Source organism: Phaenicophaeus curvirostris, chromosome 19 (genome assembly GCF_032191515.1).
Source record: "Phaenicophaeus curvirostris isolate KB17595 chromosome 19, BPBGC_Pcur_1.0, whole genome shotgun sequence".
In the NCBI taxonomy this organism is placed as follows: Eukaryota; Metazoa; Chordata; class Aves; order Cuculiformes; family Cuculidae; genus Phaenicophaeus; species Phaenicophaeus curvirostris.
In genome coordinates this window covers 8691347-8712205 of record NC_091410.1, presented here as the reverse complement: position 1 = coordinate 8712205, position 20859 = coordinate 8691347, and the positions used below count along the sequence as shown (strand labels likewise).

General features: G+C 41.2%; 1 protein-coding gene across 3 annotated transcripts in view; it reads right to left on the bottom strand.

The window, feature by feature from the left end:
- The window catches only part of RPTOR (regulatory associated protein of MTOR complex 1), a 147573-nt gene that overhangs the window by 113849 nt on the left and 12865 nt on the right, over positions 1–20859 (bottom strand). For all 3 annotated transcript variants that reach the window (XM_069872897.1, XM_069872899.1, XM_069872900.1), the window contains exons 2-3: positions 20515–20617; positions 17445–17527 (exon numbers count right to left, since the gene is read on the bottom strand). In XM_069872897.1, the coding sequence (XP_069728998.1) occupies positions 17445–17527; positions 20515–20617 (186 nt within the window). The remainder of the gene's footprint in view (positions 1–17444; positions 17528–20514; positions 20618–20859) is intronic.

The window sequence follows — 20859 nt, the reverse complement described above, 5'->3', positions numbered from 1 at the left end:
GAAAAGTCAAATTCAAGGGCCCCTTTCCCAGGATATCACGGAGCTGTGCACAAAAGATCAGGGGCTGCAGGAGCTCAGCGATTCTGTGACAAACTGCTTTTGCTGCCATTTGAGAAACCAGAACCCGGCTCATTATCCGCCATCCAAACTCGGGTGCTCTCAGCCCTGCCAGATGCTGAGCTCAGGAAACTCTTCCCAAGACCACATCCTATAGAAAGGAAGCGATGCAGGGCGCTAAAGGTGACAATTGAAGAATAAGTCATTTAAGTTGCTGATGTTGCTTACTCATTAATGGGCAATGGGGAGAAAAAGATCTTTGGAAGGCAGGCAGGTTCCCATCATAGCTGGCGCTCACCAGCCCAGCCCGGTGACAGCCACATGCTGGAGCACTATTGCACAGTCATCAGGGAGAAGATTTTTTTTATCTCTCAAAAAAAAAAACACGGATAAACCTATTTTCCCATCAAAGTTACAAAATTCAAGTCTTGATCTCTTATTTTCCTGCAGCCTAAGACCTCAGTCTTGGTTCCAGAAGGACCCCACAACACTTCGACCACAGCGTGCACATGATTCAGTGCCAAAATAGCAACACCCAGCACAGCAGGTACGAACTGCATGACAAACGTATCTGTTTGCACCCACAACTTTTGCCATTTACAAGTTATAATTACGCCCTGTTTTCATTTAGCATAAAAAAAGCCTGAAGTCATTCACTTATTATCCCTAAGATACCTTTACTAAACCTGATGGGCATAACTTCCATGAATATAAATACACACTTTCACTATTTTTCACAGCTCATACTGACAAAATCACTTTTCCCCCACAACTCCGTACTGCTGAGGCAGGATGCTTTTGGTGAGTCTCTGTTGGAGAATGCTGCTGTTCCAGTGATTTCCCCAGATGCTACAAAGGGACATCAACTACTGGGTACAGTCATAAGGAAGGTAAAGAGAGTAAAATTTGGCTCATCCGAATGGAGAAAAGGCATCAGCTGCACAAGGGCAGAGGCTCACACTTAAAAGTTAAGAAATTCTCAGACATAACTTGGTTAAGCAGATCTTAAGCCCTTTGGACAGCATTTTGCAGGTTAAGCTCTACAAAGTGGAGTGGGGTCACAGAGCACCAGCAAGAAACAACTTGAGAGAGAAGCGGCTACTGACTAAAATTAGGCTGGCAAACTGTGGAATGGCTTGAAATTCACTGTGAATGAACGAAAGGAAGCTCTCCATGAAATCACAGCTCTTTCCTGTTCCTATCTGCCCTCCTCTTATTCTTGTCTCTCTTTGAAGGGATCAATATCACTTGCACCATCAGACCAATGGTCAGGTCCTCAAAGCATCCGCAAAGCAGGAACAGCTCTGGTAAAACAACTCTACTCCTCTTGAGAGACTCACTGGCACTGTTGCTTCATTTATCACCTGAAGATGTGTTCCCAATTTATCAACAGAAGAAATCAGTCCAACATGCAATACTTTCTATGGGAACAGTCTTTCACACCTCCTTACAGAAGAAGCCACACGCATGATCGTACCCAGAATCTATAATGACGTTCAAAAGCTTTATATCTCTGAAGATTTTTTTTAAACAGCTATTGGGTGGCAAAGAATTCCACATGCAAAACAGTGTGCACATAAAGCACAAAAATCACAGTCTCAGAGCTACTGCTACAGGTTAAATAAATAAAATAGAATCAATATGGTTGTAGTGTTTGAAGTTTTGAAGTTCCCTACAGATGTCTCAGTTGATGTGCAGGACACGTGCAACAGAACGAATGGAAAGATTTCCTGTTCTGCGCCCTGCCCTCTCGCTGCTTAGTCCTGTATCACCTCAGGAAGCAAGGCTGGGTTGGATTTCATGAAGTGATCTAGTCCCATCCCAGTTATCCTGATGCAGAAGCAATTACTTCCACATCCTCCTTAGCAGTTAAACTGTGTTAAGCCGTCCTAGGACAGATGCCGCAAAGCGACAAGTACTGCATTTCCCTTATCATGAACTGGCTAATATAGCCTAATTCTTCCTTATAATGATCTTTTCAGCCTTATTCTTCAAAGCAACCGTACGGTTTAAGGTGAACATCTACGTAAATGGGACATCATGGGATGTCATCCAGCTCCTGCACTGTGACTTGGATCAGAAATCCCAATTTTCAAACGAGAAAATACATTAAACCTGAGACTTTGCCATGCACACCGACAGCGTACTTAATGTGATTTAATTAAAAGGAATCAAAGCAATCTAAGTATGTCAAGAGAGGGGGTTTTGGAACAATGCCCACATTAGCAAAACTGAAATATAAAAAGCCTTACAAAGAGATAAGTTACTAAAAAATACAAGTAATGAACCAGCAGTTCAAGGGCCAAAGATATGCAGGCTTCACACCACCTCTCTTGGCTGTGTGCGTCCCACAGCCTCCAGCCCAGCAGACAAACCACTTTGCTGCTGCTCAGGGGATCGAGGTCACTGCTCAACATCACTGTTGCTGCTCCCTGAGCCAATTTAGCCAGTCTGTGGTCTGTGAGGATGAAGGGAGCAGAACATCAGGGTAAAAAAGAGGGAAAGAAGACCTAGTAGCAGGCCCTGAAATGAGAAGAAAATGGTTATAGAATTTCCGTAGGCAGTTTTATCAAACTGATTGTTAAAGGTTAAAATTTTGAGAACATTTCATCAAAGGCAGGCCAATGGTTCTGCGTGAAGCTGGCCTTGGAAGGAAGCAAATCCACAGTGCTTCCTTCTGTTCCGCTCTAATGAAGTAGCATGGTAAGTCAGAAACAGATTATTTCTATAGCAGACACAAGAATTTTATGCAGTTCAGAGTCAGGTGCTCTGGGAATGACACACCACTCCAGCCTCGGCATTCCCGAATTCCTGACTGCCATCCATTCCTTATACAGGAGACTCTCAGCCAGACCCCAGGACTGCAACTACACAAACCATCCCACAGGGAACACAGTCAGCCACGTCCTCTACCAGCAATACCGACAGCAGCACCCTGGAGGGCTGCTCCGCGACGTACGACAGTGCAGAAGCAGTTAACAACCAGGAACTCACAGTAAGAGAGTTTAGACTACCTTGTACGCAAAGAACAAGAAAAACCATTCTGCAACCAGAGATGTTTCTCAAATGTTTGCAGACCCATTAGTGATGAACCGTAAAAATCCTGGATTTAGCTCTCCTTAAAGTGAAAAAGATGAAATTGAATTAATTCAAATTCCACCTTTTATGGGGCAACTGCCAGTTCGATACAACATGTTCCTCCAAATGTCTGGAACAAACTCTAGATTAGATGTATAAAACAGACATGTATATGTCAAACAGTTTCACAGCCATATAACTGGGTGACTGTTGTGCCCCACAGCAAAGCCACAGCACTGACATTTTCCTTTTTAAAAACTCTTTAACCCCCTGGAAGCACACGAAACAATGAGAAAGCCCATTGCCAGAATGATGGCATCAGTCTTCCCAAGCAAAACATCAGGCATTCAAAGGCTCACGTCACAGTTATTTTACTTAGCTTAACACATTTCAATAGACATTTTGAACAACATAATCCTCCAGAAAATTAAAAGGCCCAAAAGCAAGAATGGGTGCATGTGCAGGAAAAAGGAATTATGGTGAAAACTTTGGGGGTTACTGGGGAAATTTAACCCTGTACTAGACCAGCATGCATGAGCTCCTGCCTTGATTTTCATCCTTACACAACAGCTCTGCCCCACTGCATCTCCTTTACAAACACAACCAAATGCAGAGATGAAGGGTGCCTCTCCTTTTACTGTTTTAGAGCTCTTCCCCACAAAGACCACCTCAATGAACCATTAATATTACCATTACTACGATTTAATGTTTGACAAAACAAAACATCTCCATTTATAGCCCCCCACTTTATTTTCTGTATTTTTATTAGATAATAATAATGAATTAAGGAGCAACAACGCACATTTAGTGTGTTTCTGCACAATGCTCAGCACTGAATGAGATACACGCAAGTTAAACTACACGAAAACCTGAGTGCTCTTTTATCCCATGATTTTCACAGTGCAGAATAAAACAGCTTTGCCGGGGAAAAAACTGAAGTAAGTCCTTTTTAATTGAGTGACCACTGCACTAAAGTCTGATTCTGAATTATGGTACAGGAAAAAGCAATTCTAATCTTGCAGCGTTGCTCTAGGCTTTGCCCGCCACGTCAGCAGCATCACAGAGCAGGACGCAGGATGCTCTGTGACCACTAACACAGGATAACAAGCTGGCTCAACAAAACCCTCCACAAAAGCAAATGTGAGCCCAGCTCTTACAGAGCATGGGATTTTTACAGCAATGGGATGGGAACATTTTGTTACCATCAGCCTTTCAGAGGGCTTATTAAAAGACTTTCAACAAAAAAAAAAAACCTTCTTCATAAGGATGGCACGAATATATAGCAGATAAGCCAAAAGAAAAACTACCTACAGTAGCACTGACAGAAATAGTGATAATAACTTCTATGTATATCTAAATCACATCTTCCTCATGACAGCAGTGGAGGAGGCAGGACCTGGCGGACGCTGGATCCTCAACCACAACCTGCTGTCGTTCCCTGCCGCCTCGCACACAGCTTAGAAAAATCAGCTCTGTGAATGGAACGTGCATTTGGTTTTGGATGGCAAGGGATTCTCTTTCTCCAGTCACTGAGGCTACAAAGTCCTGGAAAATCCTGGCTTAAGCGATTTCAACTACTTTTTTAAAATTATTGAGAAGAAAACTTTAGGAAAAAGAGAAGAGTAAATAGCTATTACTTATAATAAAGCAAAATTAAGAGTAACCAGTTAAGCATTTTAAGTATACACCACACCAATAAGGTTCTACTTTGTTTTAAAACATGTCTCAAACACTAATCGTCACTGACTAAAGAAGCAGCAGGGGAACAGCAGCATTTATACTTGCACTTTAACAAATTAAAACAGCAATTGCATCGATAAATTAGAAGAGAACAGTGTCATCATAAACTTATTTATATATTCGTAAAGCATTCTGTGAAATCATTGTGTAACAGCATGCAGGAAAATAAAAAGCACAGCCAAAACATTTCAGAAACCTTCTCAAAAGGTTTAAATCATTCTAGCACAGTGGAAAGGGAGCTGTGATTTGTGCCATCTTTTTGCTTTTATAACTACTGGAACTTCAATTGTATTGTTCTCAACTGGATGCTAAAATTCACCCTTGTTTCTACTTCTCTAAAGGTCACACTAGATTTTTTCTCTGAATGCTCAGAAATTCTTTGAAAACACTTCCAGTGCTTTTCTTAAGGAACTTTTTGTTGTTGAGCACAAACAGCCTCACTGGTCCAGTTCAGTTACCTGCCCTGAGGGCTTTTAGTTATTCACCTTAGCTCACTCACTACAGCCGACAGCACTAGAACTGATGGAAGGGATAAACCTCTCCTTGGAGACTGAGCTTCACACAGACCTCTTGAGATCCACACTACCAGCAGTTCCCTCCAAGCCCCTTCTTCCACAAATTCTTCCAAAACACACTGACAGTTGAAGTTCCTAATGACTTGCCCTCCTGAATGCTTTATACCTGCTAATTTCTTCTCAATTAACTGCATTTCCATGGACTTTTCACGATGCTGTTACTCCCACACATTTTTTCCTTTCTACCAGTGACATCGGGTTGGACACTTCCACATCTTCTGACGTTGAAGCTGTTTTAGTGAAAAGCGACATCCTTCATTCATAACAAAACTACTCTGTTCTTTGGTTCATTCAAACCCACTATTAATATCTCAATCCTGTGATTTACCATGATTTGATTTTAATACTTACTAAGCCACAACCTTTTTTTCTTGCATCAAAGAAAGATTAAGGATCCAAAATTTAGATTGGATTTGGAAACACATCAAAAACCAGACAAATATAGAACTGTATAAGAACATTTCTAGTTTGCACAATTTCACAGTAAATAAACAATCTACACAGAAAAGATTTTTTTTTTCATGAGCAGTAGAATAAAGCCAAATTTTCCTCAACTTTGCTCCTCATTTTGTATGTTCTATCACCTAACCCTATGGAATCTCCTTCTAACCGCCTGGGTGTTAACAGGGTTCTCTCTTCCCTCGCTTCTGTTAGTTGTTAACATCTGGTGTGAGCAGGGCTCAGACCGCAGCCTGTTCTGTAGCTGATCAGGAAAGCAACGACACGCAGACTGTCCTGATCTCCATCCAGCTGTTTTGATAAAATTTATAGGGCAAATTTCAATTCTGAATTCTCAACCCTTTTAAAAATTGCAAGCAATGAGTTATGGTTGCTGGGATGTACGGTGGGAGCAAGACGCAACCACACACTGCATCGTTTTAAAAGCCTGGCTTCCTCAGGAAATCAGTCAAAAATAGGTTCAATCTTTGCAATTCATGTAGCGACATGTTCTGCATGACCCCACCACAAGCATTTGTTTAAAACAATCCTTACTACAGCAATAAAAAAGTATGTCTGGTAATAAATCTGGCTCCTTTTCTCCAAACGACATCTGACAGTTCCTCCAAAATCAATGTACTCGACCTCACATAGCTGTTTACCACATTCACCCCAAAGAAAACAGCAACAAAATCTCTGTAAGACCAAAATCCCATACAGGCAGTACATGACCTTGCAGTCACTCCCAGCTTGCTGGAGAGCTCGGAGAGCACAGTGCTATGACAAGCTTGTCCTAAAGTACCTGGCAAACTGTGTCTAGCAGAGACCTTGCACAACATCTGCACTGATGCAACTTTGCTGTTTGTTTCCTTCTGCCGGAGCAGGATTTTGCAGCACCAGGTCATCAGACTGCAAAACATGGGTAGCAGAGAAATAAAGAGCTGCAAGAGTGTGTGATGTGATAACTTCAGAGATCAATTCAGCGATGGAAGAAGTGATTTCATTTCATACTTCCTATCAATCAATCAAAAATTCAACTGCCTGTAATCCCTAGCTGATATGACCACAATAACTCTTGGATTTAGACACAGGGATGCAAATACAAGTTATTCTCAATCAGAGCAACAGGATCCAGGCTTTATCTTTTTTTTAAAAAAAACCCACCTTTTAGGTTTTTAATTTCAGGCTGTGGGCACATGAAATTACCTTGATGTAAATTCATAAGGATTAATCAAAGGTAATAAAACCTGCATATTTAAGTACAAGGGAGTATGCTGGAAATCCCAAATTGATGTTACAAGCAACGGCTTAACCTGGTTAAGGCAGGCAATGAAAAAGTGTTTCTGATAATAAGTTATTGATAACCTGAAAATTATTAATTACAGTGAAGACATACTATAACTTAGAGATACTTTAGTTTAAAAGCTAAATTAAGCCACGAGGAAGACTCTTGCAAGTGTTGGGCAAGTCCCCTGGAGATATTTGTTGCATTTTAAACATCCATCTTCAGTCTCCTACATGCTAATGTATTCACAAGCAGCCCAAGACTTAAACAGCTTAATTTGTGAGATGTCTAGGACGAAATGCATTACTGGAGCTAAGCTGAAGGGGTGGAACATTTATTCACCTGACTGTAGTCAGCAGTGTAGTGACTTTACCTCTCCTCTGCAGAGTCTTTGACCTTGGTTTTAAGTCCAATGTGAAAGGAATTCTAAAGTACCTAATCTTCATTGTGTGGATTCAGTATTCAATAATACTTCCTAAAAAATACCTCTGAGCAGTCTGTTCATGAGAACTGATGTTGACAGAGAGGACAAAAATCAAGACTACAAACCCTGTCTCTCTGATACACTAGGTTCAGGAGACGGATGTGTTTCCCAGCAGTTATCAGCTGCTCCACACTACAAGTTTCCTCCACGACTGATAGAAATTCTACTCACCAGCCTGCCCTGTATGGCAAGAACTCTTCCCTATCTATGCAAATAAAATAAATGTTTAGAGATGACTGTATATAATCGTTTATTTTTAAACAAAGTAAATTGTAAAAGAACTGTCTGCTGACAGCTTGGTGGCTTTGATGGGTCACATCACAAAACGCTCCAACGGGATTTTAAGTACATACCAGGATACATCTTTAAAACCTGTTTAGTCAAATAATGTAACTTGGTGTCATTTTGGTGACATTCCTTCGTTATAACCTCTATTTTAAGAGCTCTATAGAATTTCAGGCATTGCATCTTTTCGTTCTTTAAACATAAACTTATCCATGTCTTGGACACCAGTTTAAGCCACAGGACCAGAACCTGGTGGGTAAGAATCCTCAGACTGGTCGTCTTTGAGCACGATTCTGGTCAATGTGAATTGTCCTCAACAGGAGGTACTGCTACCCTGAATTCACACTAGGATAAGAAGTTAATCTTTTCAATACTAAATAATTATTTAGTAATTTCAAGCTTTCCTCTGACTGCAAAATAATTGTTTGTTAATCTGAATATTGCTTCATTAAACAGCTTAATGAGTCAGGAAAAACTAAAAACAATTGTGCAGAGGTTTGTGCGTTGTTAAGATCCGCATGAAAGGAGTTAAAACAAAAGTATTTCAGGCTTTTCTCATTCTGCCTTAGAGACGAGCAGGAATATAAATAAAAATGTAAGTAGTTTTCTTTGTTAATGCTCTTGGTTTTGCACAAAAGGGATGTCTGTTCAGAAAGAAGCTTCAGTTGCCTATAATACAATATAATTTGCATGCCCAGGTTTGCAGTGACTGAATCCTTATCCTGGGGATGGCCAGTGCTATTTAACAGATAAAGAGTGCCAGGGTCAATGCCAGTGGATCTGCAGAAGGCTTCTCCTCATCTCCAATCACCAGTCATTCACTACTCGCATAAACACAAAGACAAGGTATTTTTAACCAGGTCATACAGAGGCTGGGTGGCAATTACAGAAAAACATTAATCAGATTTGAGCAGGCAGAGCTGCTTATCTCTTTCAAGAAGCCTTTCTAATATCAAGTCTTTCTTCACATCTTAGGACAAACTGACATTAAGAGTACACTGGTCAAGTGAAAATAGCTTAGAATACAAAAATCTTGCTCGCCTGCCAATTCTGGCCTCATTTTAATGACAAAATACAACACCAAAACAGTGAGGAAGTCTAGAAGCGAATGGATCTTGCTGTCAGAAGACTATGGAAAGCAAACCAAGAGAAAGCATGCTTACTGAATGACTGCTTACAGGACTCCAAAATTAATAGGAGTTCAGACGTTGAACAATAAAGCAAAGGAAAAGCATTCTGGAGGCAGTCTCAGGAAGTTCCTCCTTGGTGGAAGACCACTGCTTCTGCAAATGAAGCAGCACGTAAGGGGAAGGCAGTAGGTAAAGTAAGAATCTGGTTCTTGGTGGCCTCATGCCCTTAGCAGCTCCCTTACCAAGCAGCCAGGCTCAGGGAAGAGATGCACCTGAACATGTACCTGGGAGCTGTCACCAGGTCACTCTTTGCATTTTCAAGGGGAGCTGTTAATAATGTGCAGAAGCAGCAGCGGGTGTTCTGGAGCCTCTGTCTTGCAGTGATGCAGGAATGCATCCCAGAGAGCACGGCTGACACAGGCACCACCGTGCAGCAGTGCCTTGAGCAGCTCAGCGATCTTAAAGAGTGCCAAACCTCTACACTAATCTAAATATTAGGTTATTACACTAACCTAAATAAATCTAAGCAGCCACATTACTGCATCACTTCTCTAATAAAATGGGAACAAATTTTGTTTCCTTATAAAGCCCTTTCCATTGTGGTTCAAACTTCTCTTTCTAGTCTTCGGCAACAGCTTCCCCTTTGCCCCATCTCCTTCATTCAAGGTCACTCCTGCCTGCAGCGTTTGAGGCTTTCAGCAAGACATCAATGCCCAGAGGATTTCCCCACCAAACTGATTTTGCAAGTTTGTTGACTCAGTTCCAGAATGCCAGATCACTGCTGCTCTGCAATGCATGAACAGTTCAGTTCACAAAACAGCTTAATGACACTTCCTTGTCTTTCCAGCTTCTGAACACGCTTCTTCACATCAGTTCATGCTTGTAACTATTTTTCCCTTTTTTGTGCTTCATTTTTCCCCAAAAAATCTCGAGAAATCAGCATTAAGTACATGACTGCTGCAATCTCACAGTTTCTGCTTTATTTTTAGCACTTTGTTTTCCTCATTATTAATAGAATTAAAATGCGCACTCTGCCTAGACTGAGCCCCAGAACTAGAGTTGGGAGCTTTCCACGTGTGCAGCTCACTCCCAAATCCTTTAGCCATCACTGCTAGAGTAGATTTGTGATGTACAGGTGGAACAGCCCCTCCCATGCAAAGGCAGTCGCATCAGCAGTGCCTACAGATACTCTGCTACAATTCAGGCTACAAAAGGCCAGGAAACCTGTGCTGAAACCTCCACAGCAGCTCACCGTGATTCCCTCCTGACACTTCATGCCCCGACTGCAGAAGAAAATAGGTGCCCCAGTTCAGATTTTTCAGCACAACAGAGAGCAGCTTCAACGCAAAGCATCTTTATTGATGGTTTAAAGTGCAACCCTGCTCTCGTGTTCTCCTCTACTAAGCGATGCTGTGGATGAATAGTGGTTGGGTCGCAGCCCACTCTGAGAACTACCCAAAGGAAAATTACCAGTCAGATCCTGCTTAATCTGCCCTGATTTTCTCCCTATTCACAAGACATCAAAAAGTGGCTTTCACCTTTTATCATATTTACAATCTGTGCTTGTATGGCTAAACTACTAGTTTCTCTAGAGGAATATTTTGCAAAAACAGCACAAACATCAAACTCCAAATGGTACCACAACCATTTTTCAGGCAGAATGAGAACGTGAACAACTGGGTTTGGCATTTCTACTTGTTGACCCTTCTATGACAGCCTTTTTTTTTTTTTCTGAAAAGCCTGCTGGTTTCTGCTGAAGACAGTTGATCTTTAACAAGACAGCAAAGGATTGATACAGCAAAATTTTGCAGAGCCTGAAATAGCTGCCAAATTCCAGAGGCTGTTGGGAAATAAAAACCAACAAACATAGTCCTCTTAGGAAAACCTGCTTTTGTTAAACAAGGTCACAATGTCTTTTCTTCTTCGTTTGCTACACGTTCGTGTATCTGCAGAGTAGGGAGACCAAGTGCAAGTTTTTCCACTTTACATTTTCCCCTTTGGAATTCTACAGCATTTCTTTTGCAGGAGCAATTAGTATTTGCTGTTGTTTTAAAAGAAAAACCCTACAGAAATAAAGGAAAAGGGTGACTCACAGAGAGACCAATAATTAGGTCATGTGTTCAATTAGTTTTCATGCTTAACTAGTTACTCTTTAGGAAATGCTCAACCTTTGATGTGCAGCAGGCAACTTACCAATTAATTAGGCAGAAGGAAGCAACGCAAGGAATGAAACCTCAGAAACCGTATCAAAGCCCAGAGATATCTAATGAGGGAAACAACAACATCAACAACAGAAAACATGCACAAAAAGGTAGAGGCTTTAAATTATCTGTTTCAAGTATCTTGGCTGCACTTCCTTTGAAATTAAGAGAAACTGTTGGAAAGACAACCAGAAAAGAGAAAGGAGCAGCCTTTTGATCAGGAAAGCATCACTGTTTCCTTGAAGGCTTGTCACAAAACAAAATCATCTATCTGTATTGTATGAGCTGTTTCCTCAGAGACCATCACTCAGTGGTGAATGCAAGCTGCAAAAGGCATCACACAACATGTGATACTGGATTAGGAAAAAAAACAGGAAAACCCCTTATTTAAAACCCTCCATAGTTAAACACAACGGGACACATGCTGCTGGGAGCCTCAACCTGGAGACATCCAACCTCAAATACAGCAGAGAATGGAACTCTCCTGTTCTCCTAGCCCACTGTGGTGCTCAACTCTGGTGTATCATAACTGGAGCCTTATTTCTGTAACAGTCCAGCTCCCAAGGATCACAATTCCATCAGCAAGACTGTCAGGACTCTCTACGGATCTCATGAATGTGCCAACTACACATTGCTCTGGCTGAAGGAATGGGTCATTTGTAATTGCTCACTAGATGTCCCCTCTTCCAGCTCTGCTATTGCTTCATTGCACCTTCCAAATCTTGTTTCTTTCAGTAACCTTGCATGCAAACCAAGTTTACCTAGCAACCTATCTGTTCCAAATCTGTTTCTTTTGGGATATTCTCCTCCAACTGATGACTGCACTTTCACAACCCCCCCATAACCACTTGCTTCTTACTTCTACACTGTACCACACCGTAACATCCACCAGCCCGTTCAGAGTCTCAGTGCGGTTACGCTGAGACCCTACCACAGTAACAGCTATTGTTTCACTGCCTCTTTGTACTCTTCCACTTGTTTGTATCGCTCTTATTTCAGCCTACAAGCTGTGCATGAGTGGTTTCCATCTCATCTGTACAGCACTCGGCTCAACCCAATGCCCCTCCATGACCAGGGCTCCTGTGCACTGCAAGAGCACAATTGAAAAATTAAAAAAGAAGGAGGAAAAAAAAAGGGAATCTTTAATAAACCACACCCAAGGGAGTCACAAACATCTGGTTTCAGTGGTCTCTCAGCCAGTTGTGCCAGGACCGCTATACAGCACAAACTCCCAGAAAAGGGAGGTTTGAAAAAAATTCAGACACTAATTTTCACTGGGCAAGGTCCCATTCAACCTCAGTTGCTCTGAGATGGTTTGTCTAACCTCACCTCACCTCTCTTCAGAAAGTTACCAACAGCAGGTTTTGACCTTCCAGTGACAAGACTGGGAAAGTTTCTGTCAGCGAATAGAGAACAGTATTTGAAAAAGCACCTGGTGTAGGACTGCCACTGGGATTCACCAGTAGAAACCACAATAGAAGGATCAAAATTATTAAGCAAGATGAGAGAAAAGAAGAAAAGGTCCTGTGGTCCTGTGAATTCACTGGTCAGTTTCGAGTTAAAGAAAGAAACTGGTCAAAAGCCATACCTGACAAAAAGAATTCTGTAATTTCATGCAGATTTAATAAGCATATGCACCAGACCAACTTCATAGCAGGCCCTGAATTATGTAAACTGCGCCTCATTCAACCTCCAGCCCTGCCTTTGGCTACACAGCCCCATTCTCAAAGGCATACACACAGGAATGGAAACGAAGGGAACTGCTGTCTAGGGAAGGGTAGGAGCCAAGTAATGAGATGCCCATTACGAGAAAGGGGAGAAAAGAAAGATAAAGTCTGGCACGCTCGTAAGAAGGGAGCCAGCAATCACAGAACGACCTCATCTCATAGCGTTCTGTACAATCCTGCATACAATGATTGTTCCCTACAGGGTGACGGGTGCTGTTCAAGTACTGCAGCCCAGTTCAGAGAACTCCAGCCAAGAGGATGCAGAGAACCACGCTCTTGCCAGCCAGTCCACAGGAACAGGAACTGAGTGCTGTGCAGAGGAGCAGCAGAAAGCCAAGTCACACCTTCCTCCTCTCCACTAACCCCTCTGCTTCAGCTCTGCAGCATTCCAGCAAAGAGCCCAAGTCTGCTGATAAATGGATGTAAACTGGGACTTAAGTAACAGTAACTTTGGCTCATAAAAATCCACGCTACCTGCTGCACCTCCATAAACCACCTCACTGCAGCAGCACTCAGAATTCGCAGTCTATTATTCCTATTTCCAAACAAGATCTCTTGACTTTCAAACTAAGGCAGGTTCCTGCCTTTTGAATGGCATAACATGCAATGCTGCCAAGAAAATGACATTTGCATCCAAACAACAGGGAAAATATTTGCTACTTACTGCCCACACATGCCAAGGAGAGCTCTAGATGGTCCCTTACTGCAACCCTGCACCCACCACAGGCTGTGTTCTGCACAGGGCAGTAAACCAAGACCAGAAGTAGAAAGAAAACATTGCAATGCAATCCATTTCATATCTACATATTTAAAATACAGTGCATGTGAAGACTCTCCAAGAGAAGTTTACAGTATTTTAGTTGGGGCAGTTAAAGGGATACAACATGCTCTCTCAGCTCAAGGCTCTCCTGACCCTGCCTGCCAAGCTCTCTAGTCTAGATCCTGCAACCAGCAACTCAGCTGAACCAGATATTCTCTAACCTAGTGGTCCCAAAATCTCCCTAGATGCTAAGGAAAGCCTTTCCCCTCTAGTCAGACTGGGCACTATGGGGTCCTGTGCTCTTAACTTTCACTGCCTTTTCCTCCTTTCCTTCTCAGCTGCTTAAGCAACCCCTCTTATCCCCTGTAATTGAGCCTGCTTTCCAGATTACCCTCAGGTTTAACCCCTTCTCTGACCAGAGAAACTCAACACCCATGGTAATATCAGAGAACGGCTGCCTTTTTCCTCTTTCCACTTCTCCTAAATTATCTTTGCACTGAATTGCAAGAACTCTTACTTGTTCAGAAAACTCTTTATAAAGACAGATGACGCCTGCAGCTTTCTCCTCTTCTACTCCCTCCCCCCAGTCAAATTTTCATTTGAGAATTGCAATGAAATGACTGAATATTGTTTAACTGCAGTATTTTGCAGATGAAACAACAGCTGAAGTGTTTTTTACTCCTGACACACACAAATTTATGTAGCTACACAACAATAAAGCAAAGTCTTAAATTCAATCAGAAGAAATACTTCAAGTGATGGCAAGCCGATAAATTATTTAGAAAGGGCCTCAAGAAGACCTGGAAGGAAATATGCATCAGCTGTGCAGCCTGGGAGCTTCCAGAAGCAAAGAATTTTCATGCTTACCCCTTTTAAGGCTTTTTCACCTAAGCTATTTGTATTTAGAACAAGAACAGGCATGTATTTGAATAGCATCCTGCAACAATAAGCAGAGGAGGGCTGCACTGGTAGCAATGGCACAGGACTTTTCACACTGCATTTATTACTGACACGATCCATTAACCAGGAGTTAGCACCACTTGTGCATTCTCAGCCAGACTGTGCCGACAGGCATTTCCTGATGTGAGGACCCACACTGGCAGCTCAGTAACATTGGATATTTCAGAAGATTTTTAATGATTTGGTCTTTTTTTCCAGACCGACTCATTTTCCCCAAACTGCCTTCCTTCTATCAATTCCTCAACCATTCCAAAACAGTAAGAAATAGACAAAACTAGATGTATGAGTATTTATATGGAAGGTCTAGGAAATTCAATAATGTTCCTATTGTTTTATTGCAGATGGCACATCAACTTCTCTTTATTACTGCAGAAAACTCAAGAGCCCTGTGGAGTGCAATAAAATGGTACGTGTTTAGCGTGGCAATGTTTCAAAGGGCTGTGATTTACGGTGAAGAACCAGGCACCTTGCACACAAACATCTGAGCTCAGTGGCTGCCTCATGTTTGGTGCAAACTCTACTAGGCAAAGCGTGGCTGGCCCACACCGGGTACCTGCTGCTCCTAGGTGCCTGTCCCTCATCTTCAGGAATGTGGATGCATCAAAACGTTTTACTTTCCTAGTTGATTTCAGGTGCTATTTGAATTTTCTGCCAAATTCTTGGGCTGCTAGAGAGAGATTTAAAAAGCTGTAAATGTACGAAGAGGAAAAATGCAAGAGTAAATTCTCTTGTCTTAAATACATACCATGGGTGCTTCAAGACAGGTCTTTCTTACATAAAAATACTTACAAAATACTTCAGAAAAACAAGCATACCCACAGAAAATTGCCCACAGATTTAGTAATGTGAATATTTCCCCACAGAAAATGGCAAGACTCATTCAGGCAGTACACTCAGCTTTTACTGAATGATAAACTCAGTTCTAGACCATCAACCCTGCATAAGGAGGCAGGGAAGTATCAAAGGCAAGCTGTATTTACATTCAAATTGCTCTGAATAGATTATTAGTTCCATCAGGTTTGAGTTAGGAAGAGGAAGGACTCTGAATGCATACAACAAACCATAACACTTCGGCTGCTTTTCACAACTCACCCCAATGACCCGTTTTTCAGTGAAGAATAACCTCAGCAGTGTCTGGCAAAAGAAAAGTTTATATTTACTACTGCAAAGGCAACCTCAAAGCCACTTGTCCTTTATCTGAAGGTCTTGGTCCTTCATGCAGGAATGGAAGACTTGGGGGAACAAAAAGCCAAGACCTCAAGTTCTCAGTCTCCCCATAGGAGCAGGGATGTTCAGAGCTTCTGTGTTCAAGACCTGAACACAACAGCAGCAGCAATTTATCTTTACTGATTTCATAAACTATAAAGTAACAAGTAAATGAATGTAACTCATCACAATTTAAACAGAAAGACTGATTAAAAATACTTAACGGCACTGCTAGCACAAAGGCCTCCTCAATGTGTCATCCTACACAGAAGACAGGGAGATACCAGTAACTTCTCCAGTTGCAGACCATGCTCAACCTAAACACCGACAAACACTTACAGAAATGCTCCATAGAGTATTTATGCATTAAATAAGGTTGTGAGCAATGTTAGAAACAAAAGATATACTCCTGGTGTTGACAAAATCACAGCCCATTATTATTACTGAAGATAATCTAAAAGGAAGAGAAGAAACAACGTCTCCTCACAAAACGAAGACGTAGTTGGTGTGAACACCACACCGTAAGGAAAAATGTTCAAGTAAATCTACAGGTAGGTTCACTCAGTGAAGTTACTGTTTCTGTTTGGTTACATGTTACATGGTTCTAACGATAAATTTATGCTTTAGTAATCAATAGTCCAGGTACTTTGAAGAGGAATACTTTGACCCAAACTGCCTAGACCATACAGAGAAGGACATGAACAGACTGAGGAATATTATCAGTGAAGATGATTCTACCTTGGGGGTTGCATTTATCTGGAAAATGCTGCAGACTTCAAATTTCATTCTATAGACCTTTCTGTAGTTTATTTACTGAGACACATGAAAGTGTGGACATCGAAATACCCAGAAGCAAAACACTTCCCATTGTGAGAGAGACCTTACAAAACATAAATAGCCAGGAAATAAACAGCCGGTTGCTCGCATGTGTCTAACTCCTGGTTTGTGTTACTGTCCTCCAAAACATTCACTCTCAAAACCTACACACATTCTAAGGTTGGAATTAGCAGTTACCAATGCTCTGAAATGATGTTTTACAACAAACGGAAAAGCCTTCCTCAGCTACTGCCTGTTCAACATTCACTGTTCCAAACGACAACCACAATCTTGAGCCGTGCTAGGACACAATTTTGAGCCAGCTGAGGCTAAACACATTTTTACAACAGAAGAAGCGATAAATTCAGAACTAAAAACTTCCAAACGTGTCAGAAATGCAATAAAGTCAGAGGAATATAAATCTAAAAAAAAAAGAAATCACAGAAGTAATTAGTGCTTTAAACAAACACCCAGATGTGATCAAAGACGGTGTCAGCCCAGAGGGGCATCAGCGAGAGAAAGAGATAGAGTCTGACAGCTTGCAAGAATTTATTCGCACTGATAGATGAAGGAAGCAACAAATGCTGCCAGACCACCATGCCACACAGCAGACACGTCTCCTTGCTTTCAGTCTGTGCAGAATGTTACCGCGAAGGGGTATCACATCTTTGGCTGCAGAGGGGAGGGCCAAGGAATACTTACTCTAGGCTGCCAGTTCTCATACTGCTTCTGTAAATTCGCACCGATGGTTTCCAGAGCTTTTTGAGGACCCATTGACAGAGGATCTGGGAAATATAAAAGAAATAAGTACTTTTGACCACAACTGAACCAGTCAGCTTGCCAAGAAGCAGAAATTATTTCCACATTTAAACCTTCAGCCTCTCCACATGATGTTTCTGTAAAATCCAGACCTACAACCTGGAAGACCAAAGTCTGCCCTCAAAGCACAAATATTGCCCCCCACTGTAGAAGAAAGAAGCCGAACGCTCTCTGCACTTTCACTCTCCGGTGTTCTGATTGCAGTAGAGATTGTTTAATGATGTTTTAATGTGGGTTCCTTTCACACATTTAACTGTAAATTGACAAACATTATATTCTCCATGGAATTTACTGGGGTGCAATACCCAAAAAATTATCCCCAAATTCTTCACTCAAATATAAATTAGAAATCACTGATGACTGTCAAATATGGAAAAAGATGCCTCTTGTGAAGGTAATAAACACAATTTTGTTTTGAAACACAGGAGAGGCATAACATTGATTTCTTTTAATACTGAAAAAGAAGGTTTCCATAGTAAATAATGACAAAAAATTAAATTGATTAAATATTTGATGATCAACTTTTTTTCCTAATGAATGCAAAATCCTGCTTCATTTACTTCCATTGCTTTCTGCCTCAGAGATTAAATGTCATTTGTAATTTTAAGTTAATTTTATCCCTAGATAATTACCACCATCCATGCACACCGATACAATTTCAGCTTATACGCTTTATTCAAAAAAAATATGGCCATGTAATTGACACTATTAAGAAGTTCCAAAACCCCTAGAAGCTAATATTTTCCCATTTACAAAAAGTACTCAAAAAGCATTTAACCAAATTAGTACTTATTTTTAAAAAATCTTCACAAATATTCTACCTTGTACTGTTAGAAACAAAGTATAATAAAGTAGGATGAAAGCAGGATTTTATTTAAATTTTAGTCCCTGGCTGAGCTGCAGCTGTGGTTCCAGGGGTCTCACCAGATCTGTCTCCTGGATGGAATGGGGACCCACTCCCCACTACAGATCATGCACTTGCAGCACTCACTGCTGTATCTTTTATAAACACCTCTATATGCTACAGCAGCTTTGCTGCTTCAAACTGCAAGAGCTCTAAGGTGAGCAGATATCCTTGAGATGTTGAAGAGCAATGCCCCAAAAGCATCCACACTGCCTCATGGCATCTTGCATTCGTTAATATGCAATTAGTGGCTGCCCAAATTAAAGAAAGGAAACAAAAAACAGCATAAACACATAAGGGTGGGGAAGAGGGGGAGTCCTTCAAAAGGACCAAACCGAACTTCAGAAGAAGCAATTAAAAATCTTCCCATGCACTTTGATTGCAGAGGAATGTAGGTCATGGACTCTGGAACACCTCCAGAGTAATTAGCATTATTAACAATACCCCTACATAAAAATAAAGCACACTGGTGCCATTCCAAGAGTCAAACAATGGAAACAAATTCTTTGTTTAAGTACAGCTTATGCTACCAAAGCGGTGACACAAGCCAGTCCAAGATACCTTTGACATCACCATGGCACAAAACTCTCCGTGCCTCAAATGGTGCCAGGCTGACACCGTAGCACATGTCTTAGCTAAGGCTTAATTCTGGAGAAGGACAAAACTCTTCCAATGTTCTAAGGGTGCACCTGGAAGGCACAACAAGAACTGCAAGCAGCACTGATGGTGATGGCCATTTGTCATTGAGTGCACCAGCCTGCCATCCCAGCTCAGCTGCAAACAGCACCAAAATAATTTCCACACTCCCTTGCACATCTGGCAAAGACATCATGCTTCGACAATACACATCATTACCTTCTCTTGGACTGTTGTATAGAAGAGGAAAAAAACCAGGACATTTTTGCAATTACCTCTTTCAGAAATTTAAAGTTGGCCAGAAATGGAAATGAGCACTTGTATACGCACACACTAGAAACTTAATTAAAAAACTGCATTCAAAATTCTCTTTGTTGATGATAATCACTAATAACTTTATTTTAATGACTCCGCAATGCTCCTCATTCTCTTTGCACTCTACTCGTCTATCAATGAGAAATGAGAGCTGCTCTCTCCACTGAACAGATGTATTCATTAGTGCATGCTCATGGCTTTTTAACTGCATTAAAGTCATCAGCATTTTTAGGTGAAAAAAAATGAGATGCTGTGATTCATAAAGCAGGTAAGACAAGGTTAGGAACAAGACGTTCTGAAAGCTTTTAAAGAAATTCAGTTTGTGCAATGATTAATTTTCTTCTGCAGTCCACGGTAAACCCCCGAGTTCAGGATAACAGTGCCTGTGTGTTACTTGCTGAAAACCAAACATTTTTAATTCTTTGATAAAACCCAGAAAGCTTTCTTACACAAGGTATTTCCTTCTAATACTACTTCCCATTTGTCTCATCCTCATAATCAGACTTGATCTCCAAAACCAAGACAACTCTCACTTGTTAACAAAAAAACCAGGAATTTAGTCCAACACTGCATCAAAGTAGCAAGCCCAGGTGTTAGAACTGCTGGCAGGACATCCTTGGGAATAATTCTAGGCCTTTTGAATTCATGATCCCAATTAAAATCACCCCAGAGCCGTCACTTCAATGTGCAGTGAAATCCATGCATTTTACAGAAACATGTTTCTCTGTCATATAATGCAGATCATTTTAAACCTTTGCAGACCACAGTGCTCTAAAAATGATACTGCTCAGAGATTTCCTTAGATATTCATAAATCAACAACAATTAGAAGAAAGCTGAATAACTAATTAACAGTTTGGGTTTTTTTCCTCCATGCTATCTCATTTTAGAACAAAGCAGGAAAAATAACCCATGACGGCAGTTACTACTGGACATTTAAACTCATACAGACAGAGTGGAATCAGATGATAGATTTCCCTTTGTTCAGCCCCGTTTTAAGTCCAAGAAACACACAACTTTGAGATGAACGTATGTGCGATGACTCAGTATTTACAAGACTAACACAGTTAGCTGGAGCTTAAAAGTCCTCAGCACTTACCGATCCAACACTCCAGGCGGGCACAAGGAGTTGTTTTCACCACATCAGGAGGGTCCACACCAACATTTAGGCACAAAACTAAGGCAACGCTGACAGTCTTCATCTGCAGAGACAGACAGTGAAATGCTTGCTTAGTGCACAAACAAAACCAATTTTCATGTGTGTTGAAACTCCACAACTACTGCAACTTCTAAAGGATTTCAATGAAACTTTGTTACCTGCTCTTTAACATGGTCTATTCTAAGCAAATCATGACTGATTGATTTTTTTCTTTTTTAAACAGAACAGAGCCGAGATTTTTCCTTACTATTATTTCCAGAGACCATTCTTCTTTTCTAGACCATG